Genomic DNA, 22195 nt, shown 5'->3' on the forward strand with positions numbered 1-22195 from the left:
TGGATTGGAAAAAAAATCGTTCCACTACCAGTTCCTCGTGATATAAACCACCTTCGCGTGTTGGAAAAAAAAAGTCATCCACTCTGGCATCCCTATGCATCTCTATCGACTCGGCCACTGCGGGGCCTCACAACAAACAGTGAGACTCTTCACTCTGGACATGCACAACAACCTCGTCCAGCAGGCAAGAGAGCGAGCAACAAGCCCCCTGATCCCTGAGACACACACCCACGCGATTGGACGCGACGAACGTGACTTCGATATCGCTAACTGGTTCGCACCGTCTATTCCAACTTTGACTTGCTGTCGCCGTCGCCGTTGCCGCCGTTGCCCTTCTTGACCCAGCCCCAGCGGCGGATCAAGCGGCCCTGGATAGACCCAAAGAAGACGGCCATGATGGTCGAGCTCATAATGATGACATTGTAGGGCATCGAAAAGTCGGGGACCGGGACGTCGAGGAGCAGCTTGGGACCGTAGATTCGGCGACGGGCCGAACGCCGGAAGTCGCGAGTCCCACTTTGCACGCCGTCCTCGCGCTCCGTGCCCGTGTCCGCCTCGCCTTCAATGTCGTGGAAGGTGAGCACCGAGGCGGGGATCTCGCGTCCACGCTCGGCGTCCGGTCGGTGGTCGGTGTACTTGAGCGTGAGCTTGGTGAAGGGGATCGTGATAACCGTTGTGGCGTGGGCTGGGAGGATGAGGCCGATGTGGAGGGTCGTGGTGGAGGGTGTCGGCGGCACTGAGGGGTTGTACTCGAACGACTGGATGAGGTCGTCTGCAGAGTCAGCTGAGAGCCCACACGTGAACATCCAGCTACACTCACTCCACTTGGCATCGTCGCCCTTGACCTTGACGCTCATCTCGCTCAGCCAGCCCTTGACCCACCACGGCCAGATCTCAGAGTAAGTGACCTCGCGGTCCACTTCGGCGTGGTTGGTGATCTCGACGACGAACGTGGCGTCAGACGCGTAGCGGTTTGCCGCCACGCGTGAGATGGTCACGAGGGGAGGCTCAAAGGTTTGGGCTGCGGTGTGAGCTACTTGTCGTGAGTGCCATGCAGCTCGCACTCACGATGAACGAAATCCGCCTCGTCATTGAACCAAAACTTGATGTCGTGCCCCGCGACACCGTCAACGAGCAGGTCCCAGCTCGCCTCCTCGTGCCGCGTCCCGTCGATCCACTTGCCCTCGACGTCGTTGGGGGCGGGGTCGACACTGAAGCCGCCAGAGGGAGCAATGACCTTGAGCACGCTGCTCGAGGCGAGGGGGAACGCGCGAGGCAGGGGCTTCTTGAACAGGCTGTTGATCGAGTGCTGGCGGCTCGAGCCGGGGATGGGGACGAGGTCGACGACACCCTCCCACCAGCCGGTCCAGGTGCCTTGCTCCGTCTCGGTGGGCATGACGACGTCGATGCCCTCCGTCTTGAAGCCCCATGCAAGCACCACGCCGGGCTGTGCGAGGAGCGACGACAGCCCGGACACGCCCTTGGACGGCAGGAGGGAGAGGAACGGCGTGAGGTTCTCGGTGCACAGGTGCAGGTGCGGGTTGGAGACGTAGTAGTGCGTCAAGTCTGACCGTCAGTGGGTGACATCCGTGGCAAATGTGTACCCACTCTGATCCTTCCTCGCCGGAGCGTAGAGGTGCCCAAACGTCCTCACGCTCTCACCGACGTGCTCCGCCCCAACACCAGCGCAGAACAGTCCACCAAAAGCCTTGGTGACGGCATCCCATCGCTCGTCCGTCTCCTCAGTGGTGCCGTTGACGAGCCACCCGCGGACCTCGGCGCCACCACCGCCCGCCTCGTACTCGAGCGGTCCCGACTCGCCATGCCGCTCCTGGTGCCACTGGCCCGCGGTGAATGACACTGTGAGCTCGGACACGTTGTTCTTCTCGATTGGGAGGAGGAGCGCAGGCGGCGTGAGCGTGTGGTGGGATTGTGCTGGGCGTTAGCTACAATCTCGTGGATAAGCTAGCTTACATTCTCCGCCATGCAGCGAAAAGTGCGTCGTGAACTCGAACAGCACTGACAGCTTGCCGTCTGGCAGCGGGTGGAGAGTCAAGGACTCGTGGAAGGTGTCTGGTGGCCTCTGTGTTGCTTGGGACGAGGCGAGCCCCGCTATTGAGAGGACTGTGAGGAAGTAGGACAGGCGCATGGTGCGGGTGTCGGTGGTGGGGAAGGGGTGCAAGAGCAGTCGCGGTGTTGTCGCTGTTGTTGTCGGTGAGGCCGTCGTCGTTGAACTTGACCTCGGTGTCATCGTCATCGCGCCTTCCTCGGCGCCTCCACTTCGCGCGTCGCGTGGCGAATTTCCGCCGACGCGTTTCATCCTTTTATCCCAACGTGGACACCACGTGCTAATAAAGGGAGGCTCGAATACGTCGCGCTCGCCCACCACGTCCCACGCGTCCGTCAGCTTCATCGTCGTCGTTCTGGATCGAAATGTCTGGATGGTTGAGTCTAACTTTCGTCGCGGCACCACCACCTTCCACTCTTCACAACAACTCTTGACGCATCTCACAACTTAATAGACAAGAGCAACAAGGCGACAGACACCGCCGCTACCACCACCTGTAACGACCAGCCCTCACTCAGCCCTAACCCCCAAAACCGATCGACCACAATGGCATCGGCTGCTGCCCCCTCCCTCGCCGCTGGCCCGGGCCTCTCCATCTCGGACTCGTCGTTCAACGACAAGGTGGGTTGAGGGGAATGGCCAGTGTTGGTGAGATTAAATGCTAACACGCCCAAGGGCAAGCCCACCGAGGTCCGCCTGTCCAACATGAACGCCGCAAAGTGTGAGTCCGAGCGCTGAGCCTAGCAAAGACGCATGGCTGACTGACGCGCGTAGCCGTTGCCGACGCCGTGCGCACCTCGCTCGGCCCCAAGGGAATGGACAAGATGGTGAGTTGGGCACTGGCGATCGAGATCGCAGCAACTGACGCGCCAGATCACGACCGGCTCGGGCGAGGTGGTGATTACCAACGACGGCGCGACTATCCTCCAGCACATGGCCGTGCTCCACCCCGCTGCGCGCATGGTGAGTTAACTTGACTCGGCCGCCTAACTCACGCCCAGCTCGTCGAGTTGTCAAAGGCCCAGGACATTGAGGCGGGAGACGGAACAACCTCGGTCGTCGTCCTCGCCGGCTCGCTGCTCTCGGCTGCCGAGAAGCTGCTGTCGCAGGGTATCCACCCCACCACAATAGCAAATGCCTTCCAGAGCGCGGCGGCCAAGGCTGTCGAGTTCCTCGAGCAGATGTCGACCCCTGTCGACCTCAACGACAAGGAGGCCCTCCTCCGCGCCGCGAGCACCTCGCTCAACTCCAAGGTGGGTTAGCTTTAGCTCGTGCGGACCGTCTAACCCCTCAGATCGTGTCCCAGTACTCCTCCACCCTCGCCCCCATCGCTGTCCAGGCCGTCACCCGTCTCGTCACCCCCACTTCGTCCAACGTTGACCTCCGCGACATCCGCCTCGTCAAGAAGGTCGGCGGCACGATCGAGGACACTGAGCTTGTCGAGGGCCTCGCCCTCAAGCAGCCCGTCATGGCCAACGCCGGTGGCCCCTCGCGCATGGAGAAGGCCAAGATTGGTCTCATCCAGTTCCAGCTCTCGTCGCCCAAGCCTGACGTGGGTACGAAGTCCAGGAACGCGTGCTGACCCACCAGATGGACAACCAGATTGTTGTCAACGACTACCGCCAGATGGACAAGATCCTCAAGGAGGAGCGTCAGTACCTGCTCAACCTGTGCAAGCGCATCAAGAAGACTGGGTGCAACGTTCTTCTTATCCAGAAGTCTATCCTCCGCGACGCCGTCACCGACCTGTCGCTCCACTTCCTCGCCAAGCTCAAGATTGTCGTCATCAAGGACATTGAGCGCGATGAGATTGAGTTTATTGCCAAGTCGACTGGCGCCAAGCCCGTTGCCGACATTGAGGCGTTCACTGCCGACAAACTCGGAGACGCCGAGCTTGTCGAGGAGGCGTCGCTGCACGGTGCCAAGGTCGTCAAGATTACTGGTGTCAAGAACCCCGGCAGGACAGTGTCGATCGTGTGCACTGGCCAGAACGAGCTTGTGCTCGAGGAGAGCGAGCGTTCGCTGCACGACGCTCTCTGTGTCGTCCGTTGCCTGGTCAAGAAGCGTGCGCTTATTGCCGGTGGCGGTGCTCCCGAGATCCACCTCTCGCGCCTGCTGACGCAGTACGCCGAGACGCTCAAGGGCAAGGAGGCATACTGCTACAAGGCGTTTGCCGAGGCGCTCGAGGTCATCCCCACGACGCTGGCCGAGAACGCCGGTCTCAACCCCATTGCCATTGTCACCGAGCTGCGCAACAAGCACGCTCTGGGTGATGTCAACGCGGGTATCAACGTCAAGAAGGGCATCGTGTCCAACATTCTGGCCGAGAACGTTGTCCAGCCCCTCTTGGTGTCGACGTCGGCGATCGAGCTGGCCGCTGAGACGACGGCCTTGTTGCTCAAGATTGACGACATTCAGTTTGTGCGCTAGGCGCGGGGTTGTGGTGTGCGCGCGTGGGCGCGTGGGCGTAGTGGTGCAGTAGAGTAGATCCAATGCATATGTGCATATTGCTAGGCCACGGGCCACGGGGGTTACATGATTACAGGCGTGGGCGTGGGTGTGGGACGTGAGGCATGAGGCGTGACAAGGGACAGACAACGGTAAGGCGATGGGTTCTAGACAAGTGATCGATTACTGAACGACGCAGCTCTGGCCATGGCCAGGTTCAGGCGGCGCGTCGACAGCCTCGCGGAGGTCGTTAAAGGCAGCATACAGCGATTCGCGCTCATCCCGCACAGCAGCCTCCTCGGCCCCCGAAGCGCGCTTGCGCGCCTCGTCGTCGAGCGCGCGCGCCTCCATCGCGGCACGCTGCGCCTCGAGCGCGGCGTTACGGGCGCGATAGTCGGCCAGTTCGGCATGCACGCGCGCGAGCTCGGCGTCTTGCTCTTCGAGCTGAGAATGGGCCGAGTCGAGCTCGGAGCGTGTCGCGGCATGTGCGCGGCGTTCGGCGGCGAGCGCGGATGGGGTGAGGGCGGAGGGGGAGGGGTGTGGGCCGTCGTTGTCTACGCGCGACTCGGCAGCGTCCACCTCGATCGCGATCGGCGTGAACCCGCGTGACGGCAAGCACGGGTCATACCCCCCGTCTTCTTCATGGCCCGGGGACGGTGTCGGCGGCGTGACGAGCACGCGCGGCGGCGGCCGCGGCGGGCTCGCGGCACGCAGGGGCGAGAAGGCGATGAAGGAGGGGATCTCGGACGTGGGCCTGCGTGATGTGCTGGGCGAGGTGGAGAAGTTGAGTCTGCGGGGGGGCGGGGCTGGAGGGTCAGCTACTGGCGGTCGCGCGGACTCACGGAGCGGCTGCTCGTCGTCGGGCTCTGGGTGCGGCGTGGGGCTGGGGCTGTTGCCTCTCGTTGTCGGGGACAGCGCGCGCTTGGGCCGAGGGGCCGCCTTGGGGCCCGCCTTGACGCTGACGCGCTCGACCTTTGGCCTCTTGGCGGCGGGTTTGAACTGGACGGTCAGGCATGGAGGACCGGGGGCAGTGACCGACGTACCGAGGTCGCCGACTCGGCGTCCGAGCCGGACGCTGGCGTCGGGGTACGCCTTGAGCGCGTCGTGACGGGCGGCATGGCTTCGGTGTTGACAAGAGTTGTTGTGATGGGGAGTTGCAGTTGGATCAGATCAGTCAGTGGCGTTGGCGTGTTGTGGTCGTCGACTGGCGCACGCGCCACCAGCAAGGACCCTTTGTTTCAGCTGCAGCGTGCGCCAGTGGTGCATCACTGCATCGGTACAAGACAGACTATCAACAGCGAGCGAGCGAGTGTCACGGTCTGCGTTCAGCGTCAGTGGTGCCATGCAAATGTGTCAACGGCTCGCCCACGCACCCGCTCTCGCCGATACAACCACACCCCTCGGCCTTGATACGCGCCTTGAGCTCGAGCACCTCGGCGCGCGCGGCCGAGAGGGCGGATAACGCCGCGTCCCGCTCCGCGAGGGCCTGCGCGAGCAGCTCGCGGAGGACGAGTTCCTGCTTTGGTGTGAACTCTGGGATTGTGGGGAGCTGGCCTTGGGCTGCGGCGGGGGACGACATTGCGCGGCGTCGGTGTTGGCGGTGGTGGTGTTGTCTTGCGTTACATTTGAGCGAAGAGTGATGGTTTTCGACGAGCCGCTCCGTGCGCCGACGAGCCCATGCTGCTGCTGTCGCACGGTGCCGGCGATCCGAGTCCTGTTCTCGTCTGGTCTGGCCTGGGCCTCAGGCTGCTGTTGTGGCGGCAGTCGTGAGGCGCAGCGAACGGCGCGAGGAGGGCTCGGCGAGGTCATGGATCATGGTTCTGGCGGTACCGTGTGTCACTGGCTGTGGGGCCGTCACTGAGGGATTTTATACGGCCCAGCGTCGACCGAGCAGTCACGCTGGCCATGACACTAGGCGACCTTGAGAGTGGTAGCCGCAGTACCCACGACCTCGAGGGCACTGGCGCCCCTCCTCCGAGTCGCGCTGGGCTTGCTCCTCGCTGGAAGGCTACCACCGCGCTCAGCCTGCGCGGCTTTCCACACGAGATACTTGTCCCGCATACAAACGCCACAAGGCCTGTACCCAGCCCCCCACGCGTCCCCCTCGTGCAGGAAGAAGACCCGGGGCGTCTTGTATCCCCCGCGCGCGAGCGCCCGCAGCGCGGAGGGACAGTCGAGCCGTCCGAAGAGTTTGAGGCGGCGGTGCCCGCCTAGCGTTCCGGGGATGGGGGACTGGTAGGGCCCGGTGGGGGAGAGGAGGGTGTAGCTCTTCTTGGGCATTGTGGTGGTGTAGGTTGGAGGTTAGTGGGGGTTGGGTTTTTGTGGTGAGGGGAGGGGAGTGCTGACGTCATGCAGTTGTTTGATGGCAACTCTGGAGGGTTGCTTTCAATGTGGCTGCCGCGGCACATGTCCTCGCGAGGGTTGCTAGCAACTCAGAGACAATACACGGCAAGGTAGTACAGCAGACGGGGATGGAGCGTCGGGTTGGAATGGACAGCCGTGGCGTCCTCTGCGTCGCTTGGCCGTGAGGCGGGGTAGACATAGCAAGGGCTGATACCAGCCTGGGTGTGGCAGACAGGGAGAGGAGGCAGGATCCTTGTACACAGAATGGTGTTGGTCTCCGTGAGCGGTTGGGGTCAGAATGAGACCATAAAGCTATTACGTGGTGACGAGCATCGGACGCAGGGGCTACATGAGGGAGGGAGAGCAGCGCGGCAGCGAGTGAGTGTGCTCCTTCCATCCCCACACGCGTGCCGCTCCCTGCCGTCGCCATCGCCCGCGGTCCTCATTCCCATGCGCCCAGCAGCGCACACATGCACACCCGGCAGACGCCCACCACGTAGACGCTGACGTTGTCATGCAGGCTGGGGTTGGGGTATAAGAGCCGTGAACAGAGGCATGAACCCACGAGTCGCTCTCGGCCATTACTACTCCCTCCCCAACGATTCCCAACCAACACGGTCCGGTAACGGGGGACCAACGCCCACGCATTCACTAGTGTCTATCCACCTACAGAGAGCAGCAGCACAAAGCTCAAGCAATGTACACCGCACCACCGGCCTCAAGCCGACCCACCCGCCCGAAAGTGGCGCCACACCCACCGCACTGACCAATCACACCACCCCCCTGTCCTCTCGCACCAACCCTCGCCCCTCGTCCACCTACGCATGCAACAAAAGAACCAGGCCCTCGCCGGGATTTGAACCCAGGACCACTCCCATTGCTTAAGGTGCGTCAGCGCCCTAAGAGAGTATGATAGCCACTACACCACGAGAGCTGGATACTGATTTGGTGTCTGCCGGAATTTCCGGTCCGTGTTGGGTGGTCGCAGTGGGGATGGGGTATCGTTTGTTGTGCCTCTTGGGCATCTCTCTCCCACATGACGGCCTCTGGGCCGCCGGTTCGTGTTCCCAGCACTGGGGGTACTACCACTCGACAATGCATGGCATAGGTACATCGCATCGACGCACGACGGCGACACAAGCCTACGCACTCGTGCCGCTCGCCCCACTTCCACTCGCCCCGCTCGCCGCCGCCTCGTCCGACGCCTGCTCTGCCCTGCTGCCGGCCGCCGCGCGCTCAAGGCGCTCCAGACGGTCATTCAGCGACGTGATCATCTCGTGGATGGCAATGACGCAGCGGAATGCGTCTGCGGTAATCAGCGTCGCGTCGTACGAGTGAGTTGTGGGAGGGATGGGCGGTGTGGTGGAGGCCATTTCGGCGTACCGGGAACATGCCACAGTTGAATGACCAGGGCCACAATGGCCACCACGCCAACCCGCAGCCCGGCCTACGGCCGGCCTGCTCCTGCTCGCACTCACGATCAACCTGCGCCTTCGTCGCCAGCGCCTCGGTGCGCTCCTTCTCCAGCTCGGTACTCAGCGCGAGCACCTTGCTCTCGAGGTATCGGATCTTGTGGCTCGCGGGGATTGAGGCGCGGGGCGGGCGGGGCGAGGGGGACGGGGCGGAGGCGACGCCGACGCCGGAGGAGCTCTGGCCTGTGCTGCTTAGCGGAGGCGGGGGAAACGTACGCGGCGAGGCGTCGGGGAAGGGGGTACGTTTCGCGTCGGGGTCCGCGACGCGGCGTTTCTTGCTCTGCATCGTCTGCGGCGCGTTGAGGATGTTTCTCGTGATGTCGGCCAGTGGGAGGGGGTGCTGGGCCGAAGTGGAAGCGGCGGACGAGGTCGACGGGGCCGAGGGCATGGGCTCCGCTGGTTCCGTCGAGGTACCCGCGCGCCGCTTGTCGCGTGGGCTACGCTTCGGGGACAGGTTGCTGAGCTTGCTCATGAGGAGTGGGATCATGGGCATGTTGGTGTTGTTGGGTGGGTTGGACATGGTCAGTGTTGTGTCGAACAGTGAGTGTTGTTGATGTTTTGCCTTCGCGCCGATCAGTCAACCAACGAGCGGGGGTTGTTTGTTGTTGTTGTTGTCGTCGAGCGCGTCGCATAGACCAGCACCGACGACGACGACCATAACAAAGACGCCCAGGTAGACAATCGCGTGTGCCCACCCACCCAGCACTGTTGACGTGAGCCCGACCACAACAGGCCAGGCCACACGCCGCGCCACGATGCACAGATGTGCCGCCGCGGCCTGTGTGTGGCACAGCAGAACAGGTCAGCACAAGCACAAACAAGCAGTGGCGACGAACGGCACAAGGGCGCTCGATATCAGTGGCGACGACGCACAGCCAGCTCGTTCATAGCCACTTGCGCTTGCGCACGACGCGACCTCAGCACAAACACTTCATGGCGCTGCGCGTGCGCGCGCGCACTATCAATCAGTAGATCAGAGCGAGCAGAGCAGTGGCGTCGTCAAAAGCTCGGTCGGTCAGCAACGTCGTTGTTCTCGGTCGTGCGCGCGCGGTGATCGTTGCACGGAGACGTGGTGGTTGGCTTGTCGATGTGGTCTGGGCTGGGCTTGGTCTGTGGACTCACTGACTCTGTCTGTGGCCTCCTTCGCCTCTCGGCTGCCTCTGCGCGCGGTCTCTTCGTTTGGCTTGCGTCGCCTCGCCTGGCCTGTCCTCGCCACTCCTCGTCAGTGCCCTCTGCCTCTGCCACATCTATTCTATTCTACGACCCGTCTCTTCCTTCCTTTCTTGTTCGTCCGTCCGCCCGCCCACCGCCCGCCGCCACCCTCGATGGATCTCCACTCCCGGAGCCTGTCGATCGTCATAGTCATCTCTTTCGGAACATGCACGCCGCGCCACACGAGTGGCGGCGGCGGCGTCTACAGTAGCCCGCTACAAACCGCACAACAAGCATCAAGAATAGTCCATGTCCCGTCGACGCCGCATAGAATAGAATAGAATGCTGAATACAACAGCCGCATGCACCAGTTTGGAAAACAAAGGATGGAGGCACCCACACTCCGCGCCGGAGGATTGCCAGAAGACGATTTGGCCGTGCGAGTTGACCCGAGACCCCGCCACGGGCAACGCCATGGCCATTGTTTAATTAATCTGAGCTGGGCAGCCACAGGCGCCGTCTCGCCATTGCCGCTGCGGCTACATGCGGCATTGGGCACTCCTAGCCCGCTCACTCGCTGCTCGCTCGTTATCAAGCGAGCGAGTGGCGTAGAGGTCGAGGGAGGGGGAGGGGAAAGAAAGAATGCATCGACACCACGCCGGCCCGAGATCCATGGGTCGTGGGGCGGAGAGGGGGGAGGGGAAGCAAGCAAGCAAGCAAGCAAGCCGAGACGAGGCCACCCCTACCCCCTCTCCCCTAGGCAACGCTTTGACACCACATCGGCGATATGTGAATTGACGAGGCAGTGCAGGCAGTGAGCTCGGACTCGAGCCGTTCCAATCGGGCAAGTGTAGTGTTTACTTGCTTCTACGGCCTGCAGGTCGTGCGAAGCGAAGCATCATCATCAGCAGCCAGACGGCTCGAGCTGCGTCGTCGTGCGTCGTGCCTCGTTACAGCGCTCCGTGCAGCGAGCGAGCGCTCTGCTGCCTTCTCAAACGTGCACGTGAAGCCTCGTCCCCTGCTTGGTGGTGCATGGACCCCGGCCGTAGAGGTATCGAAGGGAAGGGAGTCGATATGCCACTTCGAGTCGTCACGGGGCCAGCAGTGATCGGGCGCGCAGCGAAGACAACAACACATCCCGACGAGGCGAGAGTAAGCGGCCCACGTCGAATCCCTCCCCAACCACTCGCCTAACACGCCAGCGTCGTAGTTGTGAAGATCAAACAAAGGGCCAAACCATGCCGGCCGACTCGGCCACCCCCCCACTCCCTGTCGCCAGGGCTATCTCCCCCGCTCGACCCGCCCTGGAGGAGGGAGCAGTGGCGTCCAATCGTGCGCCACGCATTTGTGCACCCCAGTATATGGGTGCCGGTGCGCTTTTGTCGTCACTCAGGCTCACGGCGAAGCGAGGCGAGGCGAGGGGTGTGGGCCGAGCCGAGATGCCGGCGGGCGGGGTGGGCGAGGTACGCGCGCCGCGGTCCCTCCGACGTTGTTGCTGCTGCTGCCGGTGGTGTTGACGAGGCGGGCGACACTATGACAGCGTGCCCTCCATCTCCGGCCCCCATGCACCATGTGCCAACGTCGACTGGGCTCCATTCCCACCCACCGGGACTCACAACTTCCATGCCCCCGCCTGCCATCCGGATTCCCTGTCGCGCGGGATGACGCACGCAGACCAGCCGGCCCCAGCACATTCGTTTCGGACTGCCTCCCAGCCAGCAGTGTGGCGCGTCCACCCTGGGTACCTCCGTCATCGACGACTTACTTCCCCTCGCGTCACAAAGATATCATAGCGCATAGGCCACTCTCCCTCCGGCCGACCTCAATAGCGGTACATGCGCTCGCTGGAAGAAGCCGGGTAGAGAGGGCTGGTCATAAGCGAGGCCCGTGCGTTACACCACCAGCAGCGGCGAGAAGCACCACCACCACACCGCTGCTGCCACCACCGCCCCAGTGCCAGCCAGAGCCAGCGCCGCATTCCTCAGTCGTTCGAGACACTCCTACGTGGCGCGGCGCCTGCCACTGCCGCTGCACGCTCACCGCGGACGTGTTCCGAGCCCCGAGCTGAGGTGTTGCATCTCGCTCGCTGCACCTCGCTGTCGCTGTCGCTCGGAATACCCGCCCCGCCGGCCGCCACGCCACCGCCACACCGCCACGCCACACTTGCCCCCAGCCCTTCCCTGGACGATGCTGCTGGCCTCGGCCGCACGCGCCACTGCCTGCCTGCTTGTGCACCTAGATCCCAGCACCCCCCACCGGCCGCATTTCTCCACGTGCAGCCGGCCCATTGTCCTTGCGCCGGCTTTGAACTTTTTTTTTTTTTTTTGTCTTTTGTCGTGATTTCTGGACGGCCCCGAGTGGCCCTGTACTCCAGTTCGTTGGAATCGGGGGCAACTAGCCGTCCCCTCTATGTCCCTCCCTCCCCTCACCCCATGAAACAGTGTACACCGTCAACAATGGGCCCGGCAGGCAGCGACTCAGGGCAGCCTGCGGCCCCGACCGCTTGTCTTATGATGGTGCCTGGCGCTGCTGCTGCTGCTGCTGCTAGCTGGACCCGACGCGCTGGTGCTGCCTACAACGCCGGCATGTCACACCTGCCGCCGCCACGGCTGATGGCGTCAGCGATGTGCTTGTCATCAGCGCGCCGCAGTTCACGCAGGCTTAACAGCGCTCGGAAGAGCTCTATTGACCGACTGTCCGACATTATTGTCGTGGCATGCGATCCCCTCGTGCGTCGGTGTCGCAGGGCCGCTGGAGCCCTTGCGCCTGCGCTCGGGAGCTGAGCCGAGCTGAGCTCAGCTGAGATGCTGGCTCGTTCGACGGGCAGACGAGTGCAGGCAGGCAGGCAGGCAGCCAGCCAGCCAGCCAGCCACGCCACACGAGAACCAAAGGCCATAGGAGCCAGGTATCAGGAGCCTGACGCCGCCGCGCCGCGCCGCGCCGCATACCAAGCGAAGTGTTGCTGGTGGCCGTGCGCGGGCGCTTGCTGCGTCTGATTGGCGTCGCGGTGAGATGAGCCTGCAGCTGCACCGATTCCCACTCTGATACCCACCCACCACATCACAACTAACTCCTTTAGGGCCGAGGTAACAAAGTAAGTGCACGAGCGCCTCTGCGACAAGCCCACGCGCCCACCGCGCCCACGCGAGCCGAGCCGACCCAGCCCCTTTGGTGTCGCAGTGTCGGGCGGACGGTCGGGAAATCTCAACTGAACCCACAATCGCCACCACCACCGCGGCCACCACCACTGATCCAGCCAGGTGTCAGCCGCCATCTCGTCGCCTTGCTGCTTCACACCCGCGCGACATCCCGGCCCGACCGACGACGACGAGGGTTTCATAAAGACGACTCTGAGCTGGCCCCTCACGTCCCCCAATCACCCATCTCACACACTCTACTACTGTGCACAAGTACCGTGCTACCCTGTACCCATAAGCTACCGGCTCCTACACGACCAACCGCCCTTCACCATCGCCTTGCCTTGGTACACTACTCTACTCCGGCTGGACCGTTCAACTACTCCACTTGAGTAAGTCCAGCTCTGGCGCCATGGCCTGCCTGCCTGCCTGCCTCCTTGCTCATATCCAACAGCACTGTCCATCTCGTCTGTGCCGGTCAACCCAATACCTCAAAGCCCCCACTGCGTCATCACCCCAGGCAGCCAAGGCAAGCATCGCATCGCACCGCCGGTTCCTCGCGTGGCGTAAACCCAAATTATCCAAAGTGGCACATTGTCATTGTGAGTTCCAGTTCTGCTTTCCTCGCTTCCACCCACGTCGTCGTCGTCGTCGTCGTGCATCCATCGACCACCACCACCCGCTGCCCCCATTGTTCATCATGCTACGCAACACTCCGTGGGCGGCACTTGCCCCACCCTCCTACCCCTCCTTCCCGATTAGACTGCATGCGATGAGCGCACGCGCGGCCACTGCGCCCCGGGTAGAAAATCCCCTTTTACCCCTAGCGAGCGCGCGCGCTTCGCACCATGCTTGCGAGGTCGAGCTCGGTCGTCGTCGCGTTGGTTCTCCCGGATGCCTCGGGGGGCGCTGTGCTCGACACCTCTCTCTGTCCTTGCGTCGTCTTGGCACCTGGCCGTGCACCGCGCACAACTGCGAGGGGCTGGCGAAAGCTATGGCCTCTGCCTAACCTTGGTTTGCCCCGTGCCCCTCCCCTGCCCTCCCTCGATTGCACTGTGCGCACCGTCGCACCCCGCGCGAGCCATAGAGCCGATTCGTCCGACCCCATCGCGTACATCTCTACACGCTTCTCCACACTCGCGGCGTTGGTTGCACCCACTGTGCACCCACCGGCCACTACGGCGACTGCGGTGGCGAGGCGAGACGACGAGGTTGATGGCGTGCCTGTCCTGTCATCCTTTCGCGAGGAGATCTGTGCACAGCATACCTGCCCGTGACGAGGACGAGGAGAGGCAAGAGCAAGAGATTCTGCTGCTGGCCGTGACTGGTTGACTGGCTCGCTGCCTGCCTGCCTGCTGGCTTGGATTGGCGCGTGGCGCCTTGGCGCATGGATCCACGCAGCCGTCCGTCCTCGTCGTCGTCGCTGTCGCATCGCGCCTCGCTCGCTGCCTCTTTGCTTCTTGCTGCTTCTGGCTGCTACTGCTCGCTGCCTCTCTCCCCTTGCGCCGTCCATCCACATCCACACACATCTCGTCGAGTGTCATGCACTGACCACCGCCCGCCCTTGTCCCAATCATCATCCTTTGTGACCCGCGCGCCCCATCAACCACGGCAACGGATACCACAAAACTCGGCGACTCCCACCCCAACCTTACTCGTTCTCCTCTCCCATCCTCCTCCCCCCCTCCTTGCTCGCTCCCCGGTGTTTGCCTTTGCCTCGCCGACGCCGCCGCCACTCCCGCCACCACCACCACCACCACCATCGCATTGTACCTCGTTGCCGCTGCCCGTCTCGGTCTGGCCATGCAGGTCCCTTGAACACAGTCAGTCCTCACGCCCACACACACACACAAGTGCACGTCCAAGAGAGCCATCCTTTGTGAGTGACGACGCTGACGACGCACGACGACAAGGAGGGATTGGCGAGCGAGCTAGTTTGTGCCCCCCTCTGCCGCCCTCCTTCCGCGCGTCGTGTCTACTTGGGGCGATGCGCTGACTTTGCGATTCTCGCCGCTTGTCTCTCTCTCTCGTGCTCTCGTCTCTCGCCGAACTCGCCGAACCCACTTCTCGTCTCTCGACGCCCCACTGCCGCCCACCGCCGCCGCCGCCTCCTCCGTCGCCGCCGTCGTCGTCCGCCGCCCCGCCCTGGCGTGCCCCCTACTTTCCTCTCTTGCACAATGATCTTCGGTTTCTGGATCGCAATGGCGCACGCGCGCGACGTCCTTGTCACTCTGCTTGCTGCTCGTTGACGCGACACCGGACCCGGCTGGCCCCACTGCTACAAACATACACACACACAGAGTGCATAACACGACACGCGCCGACACGCCTGACTTGTGACAAACACGACGACGACAGCGACGACTTGGCTTTTTGCTCCCACCTATCCATCACTCTCGACTCTTTGTCTCCTTTAACTGCATAGTCGCAACTCTTTTTGCTCGACTTTGCAAACACCCCCTCCCTTTCACACCCACCCACCCACTCTCGCCGCCGCCGCTCGAGCTATCAAGGACAAGACGACGCGTGCGTTGCCAAAGCATTGACCACACAAACTACAAACCTTTTGGGCACAGTCGTTCAACGGGCCCGCCACGCAAATCACTTGTCAAACCGCACGCGCGTGCACACCCTCACTCTCTACGCCCCCCCGACGAGTCGCCGCCCGTGCTTCTTGTCTCTCTCCTCTAGCCATCGTCGACGTCGCAGCTCTTACTCGCCCGTCGCACATCATCTGTCTCGCCCCTCCCCGGCTCCCCCTTCACGCCCCGCTCAGACAGGATCTGTGCACCACCAAACATACTATCCCACACAGTAAACAAGACGCGTCCCAACGACGACGACATGGACGTTCTCGACGTGAGTACTGCTCTTGATCATCATCAGTCTTCACTTTTCTTTCATCTCCCACTTCCATGACTCTGTAGCCCTACTCTCTCTACACTGAGTGGCAAATTCAGCCATTACTACACTGCCCCCACCCCCGGGTCGACATTCGTCATGCGCGTAAACAATGCTTCAGTGCTAACGCCACATTCTCGTACCCTTGCTTCTCTTCATGCCGTCTCAAACGCCCGCCGCGACGACATCGACGACACCTCGACTTCCACTTCTCCTCTCTATCACCGCCGTGGCCACCGCCGCCCTTCTCCTGGACACGCTCTCTACAAACCACCCCGCATTCCTATGCCCCGTCCACCCACCCACTCACCTGATCCACCTCCTCCCCCACCACCTGCTTCTGGCACACCCACACCTTCCGATACACACAACGCCCTCCAACTGCAGCTCGTCAACGATAACAATCAAGTCGGTCCCGGCCACGACTTCATGCTCCGGCCATTCGTCTGCAACTACTCGGCATGTGACCGCGCCTTTGCTCGCAAGAGTGATCTCGCTCGTCACTACCGTATCCACACCAATGAGAGGTGGGTTGAAACACAGGAACAAACCTAACTCCCCCAGGCCATTCACGTGCCAGTTCCGCGGCTGCGGCAAGGCTTTCATTCAACGCTCGGCATTGACAGTTCACACTCGTGTGCAGTGAGTCTGAAACGCTGCCCACCAGATGTGTGATGTACTGACACAGATCAGCACTGGCGAGCGCCCCCACCATTGCGAGACATGCAACAAGGCCTTCGCCGACTCCAGTTCGCTCGCCCGCCACCGTCGCATCCAGTGAGTCCCACACTTGTCACTCCCCACTAACCCCTCCCTCAGCACCGGCAAGAGACCGTATGGCTGCAAGGTACCTGGCTGTGGGCGCCAGTTTGCTCGTCGTAACACTTACCTCAAGCACTTCAAGCGCCAGCACCCTGAGCTTCCTCCTCCCACCTCCAACTCTGTCCGCGCCCTCCACATTCCCCCTTCTCGCTACCCAACCCAGCCCTTTCTCAACGGGGGCTCCTCTGGACAGGCAGCTGGAGGACCTACCCCCCAGTACGCCACCCCAAACTCGGTCAATGGTCCCCCCCACGCCTTCGCCGCCTCTCACCCGCCAGAGGGCGCGGCGTACTCCTACGCAGGCGGATTCGTCAACGGACAGCTCCACAGTAGCCAGCTCGCCCCTTCCGGGCCCCTCCGTCCCTACTTCCACGACCCGGCCGACACGCAAACGGGTGGTCAACCCGGAGGAGGCCAGGCCTTCTCCAATGGCGGGTCCGAGTCGTCCCCAGCAGGCAACCAAGCGGGCCAGGGTGACCGCTCCGCCGAGTCACAGCAGCAGCAGCAACAGCAGCAGCAGCAGCAGCCCCCCAACGGTGCCTTTGGTTATGACCACGCCGCGCAGAACGGCGGCCAGTTCAACGGCCCAGGCAACGGCTACAGCAACGACCAGTCGGTCTTTGCCTACCAGGATAACTCGCTCTCGCGCCTCCAGAACGGCAACATGATGTACTTCAAGCAGGAGCCGCACGCCATGCACCGCTTCCCGACCGACCCGAACCACATGCCAGTCATGCCCCAGGGTCCATGGGGTGGTGTCGGCGGTGGCTTCGCTCCCGGCCAGCTCGCTCTTCCGCCCATGCCCCTCGGATACTACCCCGGTTCCCAGCAGATCAACGCCATCAAGACTGAGCACAAGCTTACCGAACAACAGCGCCTCATCCAGTCGCCGCTCTCGGAGCGTGCTGCCAGCCCCGAGCTCGTCGAGCTCACGAGCGTCCCGACCATCAAGTTCCAGCCTCCGGCGCCTCCTCCCAACTACCCCATGGCCTTCTCAGCTGTTGAGCACAGTCACCTTGGTTCTCAGATGCCCGGTGCTGGTATCCAGCACTTCCCCGGTGGCCACCCCCAGCTCCACAACCCCCCGCCGCAGATGCAGCGCTTCCACTCGGCGCCCGCTGTCCCCACTCTGTCGCAGCAGTGGGAGGGTCTCGACGGGCTCCGAGCACCGTCGGGTGCCTACGCCGACCCTCGGCTTCAGCGTCGCGTCAGCGAAGCAAGTGAGGCCGCCAAGAGCCCCGCTTCTGAGGCCGATGCCGATACCGAGGCCAACCAGAACAAGGCCGCGGCGGTGGCCAAGGACCAGCAGGTCAAGGCAGAGTGGAACCAGCACCCTGCCTACCCCTCTGTCGCCGGTGCCCGCCCCAACCAGTACCGCTACGCCTCGTCGACATCCATTGCCTCGACGACCTCGTCCCTCATCAATGCGACTGCCACACCGCAGGGCTTGCCACCCATTTCCATCTTCCCTGCCGTCCACGGCCAGCCAGTGTACCCCCCACCAATGGGTGCGCCTCAGCACTGGAACGGCCCTCCCAAGGAGCCCCAGATCCTCTCACCCATGCTCGTTAGGCCGTTCTTCGCCCACCCCAACGGTGGTGAGGACCCCAACGCTCAGGCCGAGCACAACATCACCCTCTCCACTCCTCAGCTTGCCTCTCGCGACAGGCAAGTGAGTGGCGTGTCCGCAGTCGGACTCGGCATTGCCAGTGTCACCTTCCACGACCGTGACGGTTCGGATGGCGAGGATGACCCGGCCTGGGATGGCTCGGATGCCGGCTCATTCGAGGGAGAGGAGGAGCTCGAGTCGGACGAGGATGACGACGGAGACGGTGACGACGACTCGGATGACGAGTTTGTCCTCAACCCCAAGGCGAATACCAAGCGCAAGTCGACAAACATCAAGAAGGGTCGTGGTGGTCGTCCTCCCGCCAAGGCGCGACGAGTTGCCGCATGAAGACCGCCCTAAAAAGTAAAAGCTGGTTCGACAACTATAGAGATCTTCCCACCTGCCATCTAATACCTTAACGAACAGTTCACGGTCTCTCTCGCCTGGTGCGCGATACTTGCCTAGACCCACCACCGCACTATCACGACAAGCATGCTTAGGATCGCTGCGCGATGTACGCAACGACCCACCCTCAAGTCACCATACTCGGCCATGAACACGATCTGGCCTGCATATCTCCCTACATCCCCTCATACTGTGCATCCTCTCCGTCCGTGTCTCTCTCCCTCTCCCTCTCATACGTTGTTAGAAGTAGGTCTGCTGGTGTGCTCGCCATCCTTTTCGGGGTGGAAGCCACCAGCAAAAGTGTGACTAGTTACGAACAGTAATGTGACCCGTGCCATGATGCCAAGTGCCACTGCCACTTCCACTGCCACTGCCGCCGCCACTGTATGGATACATGCTAACATTATGCAAGAGGCCTCTTTAGTTGAGGTAGTAGCGGTCGCCAATGTGACCCATGCCCGGAAGGACGACCCACGCGAGGCGGTCATTAACACCGGCGGCCAAGTCTTGTCCACGTTCCACGGCTGCTGGGATGGCGTCGTTGTTGCGCCACTCTGTGGGCGTCGCAGCCGCTTCCGATGCGTCGTCGTACAGGTCTGACTGCGCAATGAGGCGGGCGGCAAACTCTGGGTCGGCTGCATCGAGTTTACCGGTCGAGCCAGGCAGGTGGACCTCGTCGAGGCGCGAGTCGATGGCAGCCGTGACGATACGGACGTGGGGGAAGGCACGGCTGACAGTGTGCACGGCTTGGCGCGAGACGAGGAAGGTAAGGAAAGTAATGTGGCGCTCTGGGAATGCGTCAGCGAGATTCGGTTGTTGCATGCCTTCTTTTGCCAGGGATGGGATGCGCGGCGCTGGCGTCGAGACAGGTTACCTGCTCCACCCGCCACGGTAGCAGCATGGTGGCACCCCAATCTCGCAGCCCCACTAAACGGAAAGAATCGCAAAACAGTCGCAAGCCACATCACCGGGAATCTGGCCTCCACCTACGCCTCCGGTACACGTGAAAGGGACCTTGAGCTTAAGTGCCGTCGCCCACTCGGAACAGTTTGACTCCGCCTGCGCCACAAGGAATGAACCAGCACCTTGTGTGGCGCAGAATTGTGGCGCTGATGCGGCAGTCGAGGTAACGGACGCACAGACCGTCTTGTGACCACGACGCCGGCAGCGGCGGCGTCGACGGCGACGTTGCCGCCGCCTCCGCCTCCGCCCCACTGAAACTGAGCACAGGCCACCGCACTGAAACTGAGCACGAGCCACCACGGAGGCGTGCCGTGCGGTATTTTTCGGTCTCGGTCTTTCCGTTCGTCCCATCATTTCTTTGGGGCAGGATGCAATGCAATTTCGCCGCAACTCACCTGGAACGCCGTGGTCGAGCAGGACACGAATGGCCATGACTGGAATGAGGTGTCAGCGGAGGTCCATGCGTGGGAGGCGGGCGGGTTGGGATGGCGGCGGCGGCGGTGGCACCGCCAGTGCCGATTCTGTCGTCGCCACACCGGACACCGGTGTAATTTCGAGGGTGCCATCGAAACACATTGAGCCACTGCCGGCGACGCCGCCTCGTTTCAGAGAGCGTGCAGTCACTGCCAAGACTAGCTCGCTCGGAACTTGGGCATCACGACTTGGAACAGAGGCGAGGGGAACGATTGGGCAGAGTTTGGGGGGGTTTCGAGGACTTACGAGCGGCAGCGCCTGTTCCCATCTGCGAGTCCAAAAGTAACACCTGCGTCTTGTCACTCGTGGCGTGGCTACGCAACTGCTGAGGCAAGTTGAGATTAAGCAGCAACGGCTCGCCCGTGCGGGGGTCGGACTGAATCAACAGCGATCCCAGAGGCACGTCGCGAATAACACGACGCAGGCCGTGCGAGAAGGGGCCTCCGGAGCGCAAGATCGATACACCGACAATCTCCTGCACGAGCGCGAGCGCACGTCAGCAAGGTGGATGACGACGACGACGACCAAGAGGGCCCGTGGGATGTGACTCGAGCCCACAAAAGGCGCCTCTGCTCAAACTCACGCTGTCGCAGTTCGCCACTCCGTGGTAGGTGTTGCCCGTGGGAGTCACCACGTCCTTGCTCTTGTGAGGAAGGAGCGTGAGGGCCTTCTCGACGATCAGGGTGGACAAGCGGTCAATGTAGAAGATGAAGTCGCCGCGCTTGGTCTCGGTGTCGCGCAGGATAGTCATGATGCCCTGGGCGTGAGCTAGCTGCTCGGCACTGGCTATCTTACACGAAGCTGGCTTGTCTGCTCGAGCAGCACGACATGCTCATCGTCCCAAGAGGCACTCTTGGCCAGTTCGGACTTGCTGACGACCAGCTCGTCACGGAAGCGTAGCGCACGGGTCGTGAGCTGGCGCTTAACGTGCGTGATGAGGAGCTCGATCGCCGTGTCATTGTTGTACCCCGGAACAATCTGACAGCGTCAGTGCGGCCATGCTCAAGGACTCACAATGTCCGCGTACTTTGACGACGGCTGGACAAAGTTGTCATAGCTGCTCTTCACAAAGCGAAGGTACTGGGAAGTGAGTTCATGCGTTCCTAGCGGGGCTTCGAACTCACCTGATCGAGGATGCCGTTCACATCACGTCCACGCTCGACAGTGTCGCGCTTGATGCGGCGCGCCAGCATGAGGTCGGAGTCGCAGTTCTGTGGCACCTTAGAAACATCATAGCACACAGCAACGCGGTAGACGTACGACGAAGATCTTCAGGTCATACAGGTCACGAAGCTCGGGCTGCATGGCCAGGATGCCCTCACTGAGCCATTCAGCACTGGGTCCCAAGCACTTGGTTGCAGAGGACAACTTACACGATGATAACGCTCGCACCGTAGATGTACTTGGTCTCAGGCATGCGCTCTGCATGGTCAACGAACGTCCACGCTCACTCAGCTACACTCACGGTGGTGGACGAAAGAGTAGACGGGGAGCTGACGTCAGTGGCGACCCAGCAACACCCGACCCACCTCGGTGGCCTTTCCCTTCTTCAGGTCAACAATGCACTTGGCGAACAACTCCATGTCGATCGAGTCGGGGTGGTCTGCACAGTCAGTATGGGTCTAGAAGAAACAGGATGCAACCCACCAACATCGAGCTCGCTGGCAAACGCGAGCCTGATCTCCTCGGGAGTGTGGTACTTGTAGAAAGAGTCCTGGGAGAGGATCATGACCGAGGGGATGTTGTCCAGGCCCTGGAGGATGGCTCGGGCGACCGAAGTCTGAGGTATCAGCTCTGGGGAGGACGACATGCTCGTGCCAAGGAGCGTGGAAGTATTGACATCGAGGCAGCTGGCGCCGAGGAAAGGCACTGGTGTCGACATCTGTCGACGACGGACGTGTTTTGGCCGAACCATCTTCAACGGAGCTGACCTTGCTCGCTTTCCTCGGCGATCATTGTACAGCCGTGCTCTCTCGGCATCGCATAGCAGGCTGCTCTGCTGGCGGCCGCCTGGGAGTTGACCACGAGACAACAGCTTGTGGCCACCGTCCACCTCGACCTCGTCCCACCGTCCTCACCCCACTTCCGCAGCTACACACTCACCTTTCCAGAAGAGCTACCGCCAGCAATACCAACGACATACGCGTCGACATTCTTCCCGTCGGGAGTGTACCACGGCGCGCGGCCATGCGAAGCCATCACCACGTTCTTGGCTCGCGCGGGCGTGGTGGCATTGTTGGCAGTCATGACGCGTGGGGTCGGGCGAGGAAGAGGAGGGTGGGACATTGTTGCCGTGTCTCTGATGTTGTCGTCTCGCAGGGCCTTTCAGCGATGCTGGTTCAGGCGGTGCGAGCGCGGTGCGAGCGGCGGCGATGGAGAGGAAGACGCCGAGGTCGACTGT

The 22195-nt window shown here is 62.2% G+C and overlaps 7 protein-coding genes and 1 non-coding gene across 8 annotated transcripts; 2 read left to right on the forward strand and 6 right to left on the reverse strand.

The window, feature by feature from the left end:
• Positions 1–81: 81 nt before the first annotated feature.
• Positions 82–2195, reverse strand: PIGT (GPI transamidase component PIG-T). The gene is made up of 5 exons (XM_062768407.1): positions 1975–2195; positions 1609–1935; positions 1069–1566; positions 821–1021; positions 82–772 (listed from the first exon to the last, which is right to left on the reverse strand). Exons 1-5 carry the CDS (start codon positions 2147–2149, stop codon positions 285–287), a joined length of 1689 nt encoding a protein of 562 aa, XP_062624391.1. The 5' UTR covers positions 2150–2195; the 3' UTR covers positions 82–284.
• A 270-nt stretch (positions 2196–2465) lies between these two features.
• cct4 (T-complex protein 1 subunit delta) lies at positions 2466–4572 on the forward strand. The gene is made up of 7 exons (XM_062768408.1): positions 2466–2689; positions 2744–2789; positions 2843–2895; positions 2942–3031; positions 3070–3321; positions 3363–3620; positions 3659–4572. The coding sequence occupies exons 1-7, from the start codon at positions 2615–2617 to the stop codon at positions 4496–4498; spliced, it is 1614 nt and encodes a 537-aa protein (XP_062624392.1). The 5' UTR covers positions 2466–2614; the 3' UTR covers positions 4499–4572.
• Positions 4573–4699: 127 nt separating this feature from the next.
• LOC62_02G001908 (uncharacterized protein) lies at positions 4700–6095 on the reverse strand (the record flags this gene model as incomplete). The annotated part of the gene is made up of 3 exons (XM_062768409.1): positions 4700–5322; positions 5359–5636; positions 5890–6095. The coding sequence occupies 3 exons, from the start codon at positions 6093–6095 to the stop codon at positions 4700–4702; spliced, it is 1107 nt and encodes a 368-aa protein (XP_062624393.1).
• Positions 6096–6427: 332 nt separating this feature from the next.
• LOC62_02G001909 (uncharacterized protein) lies at positions 6428–6796 on the reverse strand (the record flags this gene model as incomplete). The annotated part of the gene is made up of 1 exon (XM_062768410.1): positions 6428–6796. One exon carries the CDS (start codon positions 6794–6796, stop codon positions 6428–6430), a length of 369 nt encoding a protein of 122 aa, XP_062624394.1.
• Positions 6797–7700: 904 nt separating this feature from the next.
• Positions 7701–7793, reverse strand: LOC62_02G001910. The gene is made up of 2 exons: positions 7757–7793; positions 7701–7736 (listed from the first exon to the last, which is right to left on the reverse strand). It is a non-coding gene; the product is annotated as a tRNA-Pro (tRNA).
• A 208-nt stretch (positions 7794–8001) lies between these two features.
• LOC62_02G001911 (uncharacterized protein) lies at positions 8002–8824 on the reverse strand (the record flags this gene model as incomplete). The annotated part of the gene is made up of 2 exons (XM_062768411.1): positions 8002–8165; positions 8338–8824. 2 exons carry the CDS (start codon positions 8822–8824, stop codon positions 8002–8004), a joined length of 651 nt encoding a protein of 216 aa, XP_062624395.1.
• A 7126-nt stretch (positions 8825–15950) lies between these two features.
• ZNF143 (Zinc finger protein) lies at positions 15951–18300 on the forward strand (the record flags this gene model as incomplete). The annotated part of the gene is made up of 4 exons (XM_062768412.1): positions 15951–16048; positions 16086–16163; positions 16215–16298; positions 16341–18300. The coding sequence occupies 4 exons, from the start codon at positions 15951–15953 to the stop codon at positions 18298–18300; spliced, it is 2220 nt and encodes a 739-aa protein (XP_062624396.1).
• Positions 18301–18619: 319 nt separating this feature from the next.
• Positions 18620–22147, reverse strand: UCKL1 (Uridine-cytidine kinase-like 1). Its single transcript, XM_062768413.1, has 13 exons — positions 21898–22147; positions 21442–21574; positions 21324–21397; positions 21260–21287; positions 21168–21216; positions 21055–21115; positions 20919–21005; positions 20809–20874; positions 20590–20772; positions 20378–20551; positions 20041–20269; positions 19716–19754; positions 18620–19145 (listed from the first exon to the last, which is right to left on the reverse strand). The coding sequence occupies exons 1-13, from the start codon at positions 22078–22080 to the stop codon at positions 18778–18780; spliced, it is 1674 nt and encodes a 557-aa protein (XP_062624397.1). The 5' UTR covers positions 22081–22147; the 3' UTR covers positions 18620–18777.
• Positions 22148–22195: the final 48 nt, after the last annotated feature.

This window comes from Vanrija pseudolonga, chromosome 2, assembly GCF_020906515.1.
Source record: "Vanrija pseudolonga chromosome 2, complete sequence".
Classification (NCBI taxonomy): Eukaryota; Fungi; Basidiomycota; class Tremellomycetes; order Trichosporonales; family Trichosporonaceae; genus Vanrija; species Vanrija pseudolonga.

Coding starts and splice junctions, on each gene's coding strand:
- PIGT (XM_062768407.1), bottom strand. CDS start 2,149: ATGCGCCTGTCCTACTTCCTCACAGTCCTCTCAATAGCGGGGCTCGCC. Junction 1,567..1,608: donor TCCGGCGAGGAAGGATCAGA/GTGGGTACACAT, acceptor ACTGACGGTCAG/ACTTGACGCACTACTACGTC. Junction 773..820: donor GGGCGACGATGCCAAGTGGA/GTGAGTGTAGCT, acceptor CTGACTCTGCAG/ACGACCTCATCCAGTCGTTC.
- cct4 (XM_062768408.1), top strand. CDS start 2,615: ATGGCATCGGCTGCTGCCCCCTCCCTCGCCGCTGGCCCGGGCCTCTCC. Junction 2,790..2,842: donor CAACATGAACGCCGCAAAGT/GTGAGTCCGAGC, acceptor TGACGCGCGTAG/CCGTTGCCGACGCCGTGCGC. Junction 3,322..3,362: donor GCACCTCGCTCAACTCCAAG/GTGGGTTAGCTT, acceptor CTAACCCCTCAG/ATCGTGTCCCAGTACTCCTC.
- UCKL1 (XM_062768413.1), bottom strand. CDS start 22,080: ATGTCCCACCCTCCTCTTCCTCGCCCGACCCCACGCGTCATGACTGCC. Junction 21,575..21,897: donor GCGGTAGCTCTTCTGGAAAG/GTGAGTGTGTAG, acceptor CTGATACCTCAG/ACTTCGGTCGCCCGAGCCAT. Junction 20,270..20,377: donor GAGTGGCGAACTGCGACAGC/GTGAGTTTGAGC, acceptor GCGCTCGTGCAG/GAGATTGTCGGTGTATCGAT.